This window comes from Pieris napi, chromosome 2 (genome assembly GCF_905475465.1).
Source record: "Pieris napi chromosome 2, ilPieNapi1.2, whole genome shotgun sequence".
In the NCBI taxonomy this organism is placed as follows: domain Eukaryota; kingdom Metazoa; phylum Arthropoda; class Insecta; order Lepidoptera; family Pieridae; genus Pieris; species Pieris napi.
Genome location: NC_062235.1, coordinates 6,975,646 through 6,990,443, shown reverse-complemented (window position 1 = coordinate 6,990,443; position 14,798 = coordinate 6,975,646). Strand labels below are relative to the sequence as shown.

The 14,798-nt window shown below is 33.0% G+C and overlaps 1 protein-coding gene across 1 annotated transcript; it reads right to left on the bottom strand.

The window, feature by feature from the left end:
• Positions 1-26: 26 nt before the first annotated feature.
• Positions 27-14,124, bottom strand: LOC125056949 (luciferin 4-monooxygenase-like). The gene is made up of 12 exons (XM_047660328.1): positions 13,991-14,124; positions 9,158-9,322; positions 8,869-9,076; positions 8,309-8,504; positions 7,165-7,287; positions 6,763-6,937; positions 6,473-6,613; positions 3,245-3,370; positions 2,887-2,970; positions 1,624-1,770; positions 833-998; positions 27-345 (listed from the first exon to the last, which is right to left on the bottom strand). Exons 2-12 carry the CDS (start codon positions 9,311-9,313, stop codon positions 218-220), a joined length of 1,650 nt encoding a protein of 549 aa, XP_047516284.1. The 5' UTR covers positions 9,314-9,322; positions 13,991-14,124; the 3' UTR covers positions 27-217.
• Between the last annotated feature and the right edge of the window lie 674 nt (positions 14,125-14,798).

Here is a 14,798-nt window from a genome sequence, read left to right as displayed (position 1 = left end):
AAAGTATCGACATTTAAAAAAACATACTTTTTATCACACATACATTTATTAATAAAAACTATACAAAAATATTATTGCAACATCGTATATAACATCGCGTAAACTATACTTCTAAAACTAGATTCTAAGAAATGAGAAGACAATCAACTATTAACTATAGATTTTTCTTCTGTTAAACGTCAGTGATATTTAATTTTAAAAATCATAAGAAATTTGATTATTCTCTTTCCATTTCAATCGCTAGAGCGGCGAGTTTTTTCCTGTCAACCTTGGTGGAAGCAGTTACAGGTAACTGTTTTATGAAGATAACGCCTCCTCGAAGTTGTTTTGAGTCCGACAAATTATCTGAAAGGAAAATAGGAAGAATATTTTCTCTAAATACTTTAAGTTGTTTACAGTGATTTCTTTAATTACATCAAATTTTATTCAACTTCAAAAGGAAAACTTTCAAAAAAATCACTTGTAGGACCGAAATGCTATTAATAAAAGTTACTTTTCTCAAACAAACACAAATAAGCAATTGAAAATTCAATGTTAATAAAATCACCACAGAGTTCTCATATTACCTCTTAATATAAAACTATAATCGGAGAAAGTTTAATTGGAGTTGGTAACTGTGTCAAAAACTTTTATTTAAAGCATTTCTTTATTAATCTATGGAAAGCCCCATCTAGTGTTGCCATAGGTAGGAATTGGGTCTATCTACAATTCCCTTTCGAATGTTGTCGCCATTTCTGAGACGTAATAACGCCCTTTTTCGCCTGATCGCGCAGAAATCATCAGCAAACATTCAGCACTACTACGCCCATATTTTTTTAAATAGTTTACTTACTTTTAACCAAATCCTTAATCTCTTGAGCGGTTACTTTACTTTCGTCGAATCTTATCACAAAAGCAACAGGAAGATCACCATGTTCTGGATCCGGGACCCCTGTCACGGCTACTTCGAACACGCCTGGGTGATTTCTGATTAAACTTTCTATTTCTACTGGAGATATCTATAAAAAAACAAAATTTTATTTTGATATAAAATAGTAAATACTCTAGCTGCTTATGTCCACCAGAGCCCTTTTTACCACAAATTTAGGACATACTTATGTTTAAATAAAATTGAATTTTATACAAAAATGTCGTCGACGACGGTGGTGAAGGGAAAAATTTATTAAGGCTACAAGAGAAAAACAGTGTTGGACGACAATTATTGAGACTGAATATTATTTTGTCTCAAAAATTAAAAAGAAAACAAATGATATATCGAAATTAAAAACATGTTTTATTTCTTTATTCTGCAATTTGTTAACCAATAACTTAAACACGTTTGAACATTGCAGATGGGACAGTTTTAAGTAAAGTACCCTAGTTCTATTACTATCAGATATCAGATCAACGTTAGTTAAAAGGCTGCAATAATAACATTTTTTAAGATTTAGATTCGATCAGAAAACATCGGATCTAAATAAACATTAATTGAAATAAAACTTTAACTGCTAATTTATTACAAAGCGTGACGTTTCGATTGCTTTTAGCAAGTGTGGTCAGCAAAAGATATAACTGTAATAATTATTTAAAAAAAATGTTTTATTTTTATTTAAATATATCTCAAAGACAAAAAAATTAACTCACTTGATAATTTCTATACTTCAGTAGTGATTTGAGTCTGTCAACAAAGTAGAAAAGATAATTCTTATCTCGGTACATAATATCTCCAGTGCGCATCCATCCATCCTTCGTCAGGGTTGCCGCTGTGACTTCTTCATTGTTATAATAACCCTGGAAAATGAAACGACTATTTTGGCAACTATGGGTGCAGATAAGTGAACTTAGAACCTCAGGTTTGAGTTACTTATGAAAATTTGCTTAGTTATGCCTTGTATATTATTTAATATAAAAGATAAACTGTCTTAAGTTCTAAGAATATGTATATACTAATTGTATATATATATTTGCGTTTGACCAAGAGAAATAGTAGGGACATTAACGATATAGTTAAAAATCTGATAAGTGATGCAACGAATACGAATATTCGTATTCGCCGAATAGAAGATATTTACCGAAATTCCTAATCGCCGAATAGTAGATATTTACCAAATGTATACGCCGACCTCAAACGAGTTTTATATTTAATTAATATAATTTATAACTGAATTTAATTTATAAATGAACGCAACCCAAAATACGGGTGCACCTTCGCACTATATACTGTTGTTGAAAGGGTTGGTACGATGCTTTGTGCTTGATGAAGGAGTTATTGACAGATTGATAAGACAGCTGGAAGAACCTGTAGAGGAATGAGTAGAGGAATTTATCGTGCATGCCAAGAAATAATTGAAGACGCGGAAATGGTAGTACCAATTTCAATATGTTCCGGTTATTTTCTTAACACTAGTTTCATTTGTTTTGAACTCTTCTAAAAGCAACAACACCAAGATTTTTAATTTTATTTTCTACAGAAAATAGAAATGATGTAGTCACGTATCTAAAACAATCCACAGCTAACTGATCAATGGTTTTCTGGTGTATAGTGATATATATTTTCCAAAGTTTTCAACTGGCCCACAACTAGTTTTCATTAAAGCCTACTAGTTTTCTACTGTCGCATTAGAAAGATGTTTTTCGCCCGGTGAGAATGTACAAACAGAAAAAAGTAATCTCTTAATGCCAGAGAAGTTACAAATACTGTGCATTTTGAACTAAAATTTGTCAGTAGGTAATTTTAATTATTAAATATCTAAGGAAAAAAATACATTATTTATTGCTTTGTTGAATTATTCGTATTCGTATTCGCCGAAAAGTAGGCTTGATACATATTCGTTGCATCACAACCTTGATACAAATCCTCAATATTAAACAGCGGTACTATTGGGAATAACGAAATGTTTAGCTTACCTTAAAAACAGCTGGACCCTTTAACCAAAGTTCACCTGTGACGTTGGGTTCCTTAATTTCTTCCATATTTTCTAGATTTACAAGCTAAAAAAGTAACACTCGTGAAATATATAAACAGGTAAAGAAACGTAATAGTAACATTGTCAACACTGTTAAAAATCTAAAAGTAATTTAATTTAAATATAAAAAAATTCTAAATTTAAATTTACTGCAAGTTCTCAAATCAAGAGCGTAGAACGGACGAGAACTGGCAATGAATTGTCCGCTACTATATAGACCTAGTTAGATTTACAAAAACAAGTGACGCTCAAGCAAGCTTATATGTATTATAAGAAAACTATGTATTAATGTAAAAAACCTTATATTTATGGTAAGGTACTGGCCGGCCCACTGCTTCTGGCTCTGTGGCGTCATATAGAAAACCCAATCCAGACAATTCACTCATACCATATACATTTAATACTAATGTATTTGGAGTTGCTTTCTGTAAATAAAATAAAGCAGTGATTAATGTATTTAAGGCTTATCATCGCAAGTGACTTTGATAATGAATATTTGTATTCTTTTATGCAAAAAAATTTACCTCTAACTTATGGGTCTTTACACACTAGCGATTAGAAAGCGACGCGACTGTACGCGTACCGCACACGCCGCTACGACGCGACGAGAACGCGAGCGTACCTTCCGCGTTTTGTTAGCAAAATGGATTCTGACGAGGAAACACTACTGCTGGCTTTGGTATATTCTCTTTTTGTTTGCTCCTATATAACAAGATGATTTTGAATATCAATTATAAATAACTAGATATTAAAGTTATTTATTATCATGCGAATACGCCATTATTAGATGGTGCGTCCGCTCAAACTCGCGTCTTTGATACGACGCGACTTTGCCCACGCCGCACAATCGCATCGCTTTCAAATCGCTCGCAAATCGCCAATGTGTTATGGCCCTTATACATATATACAATGTGTGTTTCATGTTTAAAGCATTTGATAAATATAGGTGATTAGTATTGACCTAGTGGCTAAAAAAGTCAACGGTGTATGTGAAGTGCAAAAGACTGATCACTTACCTATTAAATCAATGATCACAAAACATACAGAAATCTGAGACTAAGCTTGTTGTGCTACTGGTATTTTTATTCAATTATCTTAAATATATTCTCTTGGTTATCATCATACGTTTTGATAATATTATAAACGTTAAAAATATGATCTAACCTATTAAAAATGGGATCTAACCTATTTAACCAACCCATGCAGGCTCCGTTTATTCTGATGCATCCCATACAGTCCCTACTAATTTCAGCGGCTGAATTAAATGCGTGCTTAAATCATACTTAGACTACGCAGACCATAATTGAAAAAATGTCTAATGGCGACGTTCATCTCGTAAACTTTATTTCTCAAAAAATATCATATGGAAAATAAAGCTCTTTAAACGTTATATTTAATTCCTTACCACACGTTTGTAAGCCTTTTCCAAAATTCTGCTTGCGCGTTCAATATTCTTATGACTTAACTCTTATGACACTTATGACTTAAAAAAGGCTCCAAAAACATAATTGACCATTATCGACCTATCTCAATCCTTAATTCTTTTAGCAAACTATTCGAAAAACAAGTACATAATGTTATAAGTCCATTAATCACTAAACAACTACCGGAGCAACAACATGGCTTTACTAAAAATCGCTCAACAATTTCTAACTTTACTATTTTCACTGACTATGATATACTGAAAGGTATGGATGAGGGTGACCAAGCTGACGCTATCTATACGGATATAGAAAAAGCTTTTCATCGCGTTGATCATACTATCCTGTTAAATAAGCTTTTCTCCCTTGGAATACGTGGTGATCTTTTCAGATGGATAAAGTCATACATAACTTGTTAGTTACGGACGGTTAGGGACGACAAGCAACAGTAATATGTGGGTACAAAAGCATGTTCACTAACATTACATCAGGAGTACCTCAAGGGTCAACACTTGGCCCATTATTATTTAATGATTATTTGTACGATATAAAATACTGTTTTCAGTTTTCTAAACATCTTATGTTCGCGGATGACCAAACAATTTTCTTAAGAATAAAATCAATAGATAACTGTAATCAAATTCAAGAAGATCTTAATAGGCTAACAAATATATTACAAACAAAATAAACTTTCAATAAATATAAACAAATGTAATAAGATAACTTTTTGGCGTAAAAACAAACAAAATACATTTACAAAATCGATAACACCCCAATAAAACAAGTAAAATTAGCAAAAGACCTGGGAATATTATTAGATAAAAAATGGGCCTATCAGAACATATCGATGACATAACAGGCAAAGCGTATAAGCAACTAGGATTTATCAAGCGGTCATGCAAGACATTTAAAAACATTCATTGCATCAAAAGCCTATATTTTGCTTATGTTAGAAGCGTGCTGGAGTATGCGGGTGTTGTCTGGTCTCCATATTTCTATGTGATAGTTTTATAAAATATCAACGTTTTCATAGTTATGCATGTTCTTGCAAATATTTTAATTAAGACTCATTAGAATGTCGGCGAAGTCAGCAAGACTTGCTTTTTTTACACGCTATTTTTAATGGGCGGATAGATATATTTGCTGTCGTTAATTTCTCTTAAAATTCCTCCTCTTTATGCGACAAGATACACAAAATTGTTCCATGTGCCTCGTACGAACTCGAATTACCTGCATAATTCGCCAATGTTTCGGGTTTTATCTAACTATGACACCAATTATGAGGATATTGATATTTTCCACCTCACCAAAGAAGATGTGAGAAAGTATTTGAAGCGGCGGGAAGACTCTGATTTTGTTTAAGCAGTAGTTTAAAATATTAAGTATTATTTGTTGTTTTAAATGTTAAATTTCAGTTTTCTTTATATAGTTTTGTCTATTAATGTACTTATTTGTTGTCTGTTTCGTATATATTGTTTATCTATGTAATCTGTTTTGGCTTTCTGTATTGTCTAAGTGTTTTGTTTTATAATATGTATGTTAGCTGTAAGATTACTTATAATTAAATAAATAAATGACTAAACAGTATTTATCGCGGAAAAATTCCACTGTAAACACACCTCCAGCCTCCAGCAATTTCCTTCCATTGTCATTCACTCTTGGGTCGCCAAGACTCTCTAAACTTGTTTCATAATCATCTCATTTTAAAACCTCCCATCCATTTGAGAACCCTAACAATAATCATTTCATTCCTCTTAGAAGGAGAAGGAAATTTTTCACTTTTTAACTTATAACTTTTTGAATTTTGGATTTATGATAAAAAGTTACATAAACATAATTGTAGGCACAGCAATTTGCTACACAATGTGTCTTCACAAATTTTATGTACGATGGATAGTTTAGGAGATATAGCCAAAAACGTGTTTTTTGCACCCCTTAATCCAAGATGGCGGCCGGGGGACAAGCACGCCAACCCCACAAACTTGAGGTTAAGTTTGTATTGACCCCCCCTACGTGTTCCATAAATAAAATTGCGTCCTCTAACAAATGTTCAGCAAATGTAACATTTCAATGGACATTATATTCACCACCTATTATTGTACATACCTTAATCTCATCCCTTAGACTCTGTGGCATTGCACTACCCCCACTAAGAATTAATTGAAACGATGTAAAATCACATTGTTCTCGGTCTCCGGGCTTGAACAAGGTCATCCACATATTTGGACTTGACATTGCGAAGGAAGGCTGCAAAATATATTGATAAATGTAGATAATCTTTTATTATTATTAGGTAAAAATTGTTCTAATCATATCTACTTTTAGCCAAAGATACACACACAAGAAAACGAATTATTGCATCAAATAGGTAGGTACTTTTTATATCTACAACTTACCCTATACTTATTAATAAGGTAATATGAATGTTCCTTTGTCATTGGTTCTGATGACTGGACTCTTGTCTGCCTCATCAGAGGGCAGGAGATAAGAAGAAATATTGCCGAGTACCATTGGAGAGGAGACATCACAATACATAAAGGCACTGGTGAGGGGAACGTGTCAAAGTGGGACCTATAGAGGGAATTCGTTCTATAAACTTAATAGCAAATATTTTTTATTATAATGTTACTACTATAATTGGAGTCAGGTGTACATGGGTATTAAAGAAATTAAAGGATTTCCTGAGGTGCTTCAATTAAAATTTTTAAAATAAGATTCTAGCGCCCTCTATTTACTGACTTCAATTTTTCAAGAACAGTAAACAGGTAAATAAGCCCATTTATAAATTATAGACTTACCACATGAATGGCATTCCAAAGACGAGATTTTTGTGTGTAACTTCAGCAGATTTCGGCAAACCAGTTGTTCCACTGGTTGCTATAAGCATTGATGGCGTCTCTGATGGATCGAAATCTTCAGCCCTAAAATTTGATCATTATTGGTCATAGGCATTTCAGAAGCAGACTATCATCAAGGCTTCGTTTTTTTAAATTTCATAGTTACGTAATGGAATTATAGTTTATTATTATCACTTCAATGCACATATACCTACATAAAATCATAAGAATGTTTTGGCTCACTTAGGCAAAAAAATCACTCATATTAAATTAAATTAAAAAGAGTCAATAACAAACCCTTTTGATAAATTAAAACACACTATAGTTTTCATAGGGATACTGGCATATATCTGAAAAATATAAAATTTTGTAATTTTATTCATATTAAATAGTGTTCTTGCAATCGATGACAGTGCTTCTGGATGATGTCGACAAAAAGACGAACAACAAACTAATACTGGAGTGTCACCATACGCTGGTGGTAATAACCCTGACAAACAGGGTTTGATTTAGGTTACAGTGGATAAAAAGACAGTACTCTACAATGATGCTGCCGCTTGCAGGGGGAGGTTCCGTAATGACGCCGACTGACCCATACCCGCTCCTTCACTTGCTCTTCTTGCAAGTGCGAACTTGTATTCGCCATCCCCAGAGCTCCAACATAACCGTTGGTCGCAAAAAGCGGACTGAATAGAATTAATCTCAAAATAATGGTAGGGACAATAACGGGCCACTGTCTCCTTAATGAACATCTCTTTGTCCTAGGCACGACAGACAGTCTCTTGAGCAGAGGCTGTTTCAGCGCAGAGGAATCAGTCACCCACGTAGTCCTGGAATGCAAAGCTGTGGCTACCCAACGAACAGACAACCTCGGAGCTGTAAAGTCGCTCCGTGAAGCGAAAGTCCCAGGAATTTTTTTGAGCTTCTAGAAGGAAGGAAGGAAGGCTAGGTTGGCTTAATTAGCCAGGACTTTACGCACAACGAACCAAATGAGCCTGTAAGTGCGGAAACTCAACTCCACATTACATAGAGAGCGTCCTTCCAACTTAAAATGAACTAATGCGGTTTTATACATTATTAAATTTCAGTGGATTTTTTAACTCACTCAAATTCATCAATTGAAACGTCTGCTTCTTGTTCCAACAACTCTGAGAATGTTTTATATTCGGATCCTGTGTTAAATGTAACGACTTCACAAGAGAAGTCCAGACCTTGTAAGGCTGCTCCGACATCTCTGGCCCTTTCGCTTTGGCAGAATATTATCTTTGGCTTATTAAATTTGAATGTCTCGTGGAGTTCCCCTGAAACACAAGGTTTATTAATTACTTAATTAAAACACACAAATGTGAATGCATAAATGTTAAATAACGTAGTCGTTATTTAACGAATTGTTCAGAACTAAAATGAAAGATTAAATAATAAATATAATAATGGAAAACTTTTAGGGTTTACAAAAGTTTACATAAGGCTCGTAGACAGCCGGGGTTCCACCACTAGACACTGATATATTTGCTATTCTAGCAGCTGTTAATTACAGATTTAAACCCATGAAAATTAACAGTTAATAAATCATAATAGTATTGAAGTTCTTAAGAAATGACGCGCTAATAATTTTCCTGTCTTACATCATTCAGATTTACCGAACAAAAGTTAGTATGAACTCACTTTCTGCCAACGTATAATCAACCCCGGCTACTCCCACGCCAAGATAAAATGCAGCATACATTGGTATGCAGAGATGAATATGGTTCGGCGCCATTAGAATTATTATGTCATCTTTTTTAAGACCTCTCACCCGAAACGCGTTAGCGCACTGAACGGATCTCTTCAGGGCTGAACCAAACGTTTCGGATTCCCCAGTTCCGCCGTCGATCTGAGATTAAAACGATTATATATATCATATTTAAAATGTTCGATGTACGGTGTACAGGACCTTCAATTAAGAGGCAAGTACCTGAAGAACTTGTTCCGGAACATCTCTGAGGGCATCCAGCACCAGCTTTCCAAGGTGGAATCGGTCACTAGGCTTTCCAGATTTAGCCACAACACGGGTTTGTATTTCGCTCATCCAATTATGGACAGCGAAGTGTGAAAATTTCTCGACACCCATAATGTGTAACTGAAAGCAAAGAAACACATTTAAAAACACTTCGTATTGTAACCCGTCGGGGTTATTTTAATGGTACAAAAGTTCATTAAATCTCAGAAGAATTCTTGATTCTAATTTTATTTAAGCAAAGATAAATTATATAATTATTATCTTATTTACCAATATGGTGGATTTGGGGATAATAAATAAGTTCCTTTGTTTAATGGCTTATCTATCGGGACCGTAGTACAGATGACTCACTTTACTGTAGACAGTATTAACTTCCTATGACAATTATCCACACTTTTTGCTTCAAATATATGCATGGAATGTTATTAAATTATATATATGCATATATATAATAAAGTATTTAAAAGTTATCGGCAGTATGATAATTATCTTTTTCCTAATAAATATATTCCATAATCACATGAAATAATCTTAGTTGTAGTATGCAAAACAGAACGCCTGAATTCAAATTCAATTTTGACAGGTTCCTTGACTTTCTATTCTGCTGATCGACGTAATCATTAGATGATATTCAATAAACATATTTTTACTTCCAGGCACCGCACCGCTATGATACATTGAAACTTAAACAACCGTTTTACATTTTATAATAACGTGATCATTATTATTGTATATTAGCTGCCCCTGCGAACGTTCCGTGTTTCTTGTTTCACCTTAATCGTTTTTTTTTTATAAACCTATCTTTTAAGTAGGAACTTTTTGCTATGCTACACCGAGACGGTTCGTTTTCCGGGAATAAAAAATGGTTTTTATGTTTTCCGTGCTATTTTTATAGATTTACTAGCGGACCCGACAGACGGTGTCCTGCATGATATTTCAAGCGATTAGGATATTAAACAAAGTACGAAAGTACCGACTGCAGCGCCATCTGGCGGGCTAATTTGGGAATCTAAACCATCCAGGGCTCCACCCAAACGCATACAAAAAAATAATTTTAATCGGTCCAGCCATTTAAGAGGAGTTCAGTGACATACACACGTACAGAAGAACAGAACAGATAAGGGTATGTATTTTTGTATGCTGTATCATAAAACAATAATAAAAATAGACACCCCTTATCACTTTAAGGGGTTTGAAAGATAGTAGTCGATTCTCAGAATGACTGAATATGAATATAAAATTTTATAAGAATCGGTCGAGCCGTTTTGGAGGAGTATGGGAACTAACATTGTGACACCAGAATTTTATATATATAGAGATTTTATTTATTAACACGTCGTTGCATACGGAAATATAATACAATTGACATAATTAAATTATAAGGAGGGCAACTGGCGGCAAAATTTTTGGTAACAGTGTTGAATACCACCGCACTTTTTTGACGATACTAATTATTTAGGAGTCTCGGGGGACCTTCATTGGAACACCTCCAAGTGAGTTTTGCTGCGGAAACGCGTCTAAAACATTCACGTTAAAATAAAATATAAACGGATTTCTAAAGGAAATTTTGCACTGTAAAACTGTTTACACACTATTCTAGCAAAATCCACATTCAAAATGGCCGTTTACGTTTATAAAATTAATAGTGAAAAATAATAATCGATTTCTTTCAAAGGAAGGAAATCGATTATTTTTCACATCCCTATTCACTTTTGAAAATCGATTTCTGTATTCGATTTTAATATTAAAAATAATTGAAAATCAATCATAGTTGATCAGTTTCAGTTGAACAGTTATTTTAAAAATAAATATTCATATACTAACCTAACCTAACCGATCTAAATAATAATTGGTTTTTTGGACAGCTCCGGCGCTACGGGAAATGCAGCCCCTCCACCGTTGCGTACCAAAGCACAGGCATTTTATTCAAGCCTCCGCAACCTCGGCTTTTTCGCCGAAGGCAACCAGCCTCAGCCGCTACAGCTTTCATAATGCCTGTGCTTTGTTACAGCGGGTGGGGGCTGCTCTTCCTCCGCGCCTCCGATTATTTATACACATACACTCTAGGGGTAAGGCAGACAAGACCACGTGGATAGTGGGGTGCTCTGATTCGGTTTTGGGTACTTTTTGGATATCAAAGTAAACACTTTAGTCTAGTAAAAATTAAATAATACAGAAAGTTGCAAACAGTGAAATACAAGTACTAATTATAATCTATCAACACGAAATTAGGTTAATTTCAATGTTGATTATTCTATTAACTTTAAATTTCAAAAATGAGGAAATAATCGATAAATAAATAAAAAAACGATTATTAACAATCGATAAATTAAAAGCACGATTTTTTTAAGTGAACGTCACATCACTTATAACCAATAGAAAAGTAGAAAATGGCGGATTGTTTACAAATTTCAATACATTACACAAAACTTTAATTTTTTTTGTAAAAATATTTAGACGCGTTTCCGCAGCAAAACTCACTTGGAGGTGTTCCAATGAAGGTCCCCGACACTCCTAAATAATTAGTATCGTCAAAATATGCGATGGTATTCAACACCCAACCCCAGTCATCTTCGAGTTTTGCGCTTAGCAACGTATTTTGCGATTATTTTATATTAATATAGATACAAGTAGTTATTAGTTTGTTACTGAACTGTTTATCTTCGGAACCTTGCCTAAAGGGACTCCTTTTAATAATACATTTTAGTTATTGTTTTTATTGTTCTTCTTTTTTGTGCAATTGTGTGTTGGAAATAAATAAAAAATATATATTTAAGTAGTTATTTCAAACATAAATGTTATTGTATGATAACATCGTAATATGGAGCGTCAACAGGACAAACTCCATTCATTAAGGGTTCAATTATTACTTATCAACAAATGGCAAATATCGAAGTCATGGTTGTATTGAATTCTTTGGCCGCTTGAGGTTAAATTTGACTTAAAAATATGTATAATCGATTTTTCTCGATAAAAAAAACATGTTGGATTCTTATCTAAATTATCTGTAAACATTAATTGTTCGCGAATTCTCATTCGAAAATTAAGTTTAATTTTACAAGGTCTCATAATAATATGTATGTTTTTAAAAATCACTTCACTATCATATCTTATGATTTAGTGACGGTGTATGACAAAGCAAAAAAATATAATTATTAGTAACTATTACAAAATTACATAGTGCTTCGTGCACACTCTACTTTAGTAATTGTATTTAACATTGAATGAACAAAAAATGCTTTAGAAAATAATAGAGTCTAAAAAGGGGCCATCATAAGTTTTAGTTTTAGTGTTGGCCTAGTGGCTTCAATGTACCACTCTCATCCTTGAAGTTGTAGGTTCAAACCCCGGCTTTGCACCAATAGACTTTCTGTCTATGTGAAGGAAGGAAATAATTAAATGAAGAGGAGGACAACTGGCGGAAAAAAAATTCGCTCCATAAAAGTAGAAATATTTAGAGCACAAAAAAAAAATAAATTGGTCCAGACGTCTTCGGGTTTTGCGTTTAGCAAAGTATTTTGAGATTAATCTCTATTTATATAGATACAAGTAGTTATTTTAAACATGACTGTTGTATAAATGTTATTGTATGATAACATAGTAATACGGGGCGTCGACAGGATAATTTCCATTCATTAAGGGTTCAATTATTACTTATCAACAAACGACAACAAATGTCTTGGTTGTATTGAATTCTTTGTCCGCTTTAGGTTTCATTTTACTTAAAATAAAAAAAATATATATTGTATTTTCTCGATAGAAAAAAACAAGTTGCAAAAATCTTATCTAAATTATTTGTAAATTTTTTCGTTAACTGTTCGCGAATTCTTATTAAAAAATTAAGTTAAATTTTACAAGGTCTCATAATAATAGGTATGTTTTTAAAATCACTTCACTATCATATCTTCAATTGTCCAATCATATTATTAAAATATCTAATGATATAGTGACGGCGAATGACAAAGCAAAAAATATATTTGTTAGTAACTATGTATTACAAAATTACATAGGAGCTTCTTGCACACTTTAGTCCTTGTTAAATCCCATGAATAAAAAATGCTTTAGAATAACGTTAGCCCCGTCTCACCTCCCTCAACACAAGCAAAAAAGCTGGGGCGCAGAGCAAGCGGAAGTCTTAAAATAATAATAAATAACTTCGATTTATGTGCATATGCGCTAATTAATTATTTAAGTTGGCGTTGGTTATTTTTTAAATTTCAAACAACTAATATACGACTCTTCTCTTATATGTGTATATTATTTATTTATATTAAGACAAAACACATCGGTTTCCTAGTGTCACATATCATGATTTCGATTACATTATTCTGTAAATAAATAAAAAAAGTTAAAACCGTGTAATCAGAGTGTTTTTTTAAATGAATGGGATTGGTTTTTAATTATTTATCTAATTTAAATTTAAATTAAAAAACGTAAAATATTTTAAAGTTAATCTCATTTAAACATTATTTTTAATGATTAGCATTCCATTAAAATAATTGTAACATTTCATATTGCGGCAACAAAAAAGTACTTAAAAATATGGAACTAAATCTATCGGGAATTTTAAATTTTAATCGATTTTATTATCAACCGGAAGAGGAAATTAAAAACATATCATGAAATAGTTTTTATATTTACTATCGATTTTAAACTATCAAAAAGCGGATAGTGAATTAAAAAATTAGATTTATATTGTTGAAACGCAAAAATCTTATTCCCGCAATTTTCTGGCAACTGCAAAAGTCGAGTAAAAATATTTTTGAGACTTATTTTTTGTACACTTACAATGAAAGGAAGCACCAGTACCGAAGCACACACGATATTTTAATTCTATATTTGGATCGTAATGATATAACAATATATAAAGACGCCACAGGTCGTAGATACTTGGATGCCGTCGCTTAAATGACCAATAAACAGTAATATTGATTAATGTACATCCAACGTACATACTACATAATATCAAAATTTACGATAATCTCGACTCCAATCATCAAGATGTTTGAAACTCTATTATCCATGTTCTGACAAAAAACAAAGAAAGAAAAGTTAATTCGGAAACAACAGGAGGTATGTTAACTTAAAATATTTAATTTAGCTATGCTCGAATAGCTAAACCAATTTTGATATTTCTGGGAGATAGGCAAAATATAACAAGTTGTAATAGTAATACAATTCAATATATTATAAAACACATAGTATATTCGTAGGGGCAGGTGTGCCAGACATTGCTACTGGATAACATTTCTTGCCAGAAGTTAAGTTTGGTAGCGGTTTTTGTATGGAAATGTTCAATAAAACACTATGTTTGAAGCTGGGTTATGGGTAATAACTGACTTTAATAGCATCCCCTTTATTTTTTATGACAAGGGGGTGTTAAGTGAACCTAAAAAAAGCTCTCATCTAATAATCTGACGATTTGGATGTGACGCCAACTCGCGGTCGTTATTAGAATGTGCAAAAAAATCGCCATTTTCACATACACAAGCGCGTCAGATTTAGATATATATGGTTCATGTTTATCTTCTAGATGTGCTGTCTCATAATCTGACGATTATCTGGAGGGATTCGCCTAGTCTGATAATTAAAAAAA

Bases quoted from the DNA above. Each gene is read 5' to 3' on its own strand.
- LOC125056949 (XM_047660328.1), bottom strand. From the start codon at position 9,313: ATGGGTGTCGAGAAATTTTCACACTTCGCTGTCCATAATTGGATGAGC. The intron at 6,938-7,164 runs GTAAGTCTATAA...TTCCCTCTATAG, and splicing joins TTTGGAATGCCATTCATGTG to GTCCCACTTTGACACGTTCC. The intron at 346-832 runs GTAAGTAAACTA...TTTTCCTTTCAG, and splicing joins GATTAAGGATTTGGTTAAAA to ATAATTTGTCGGACTCAAAA.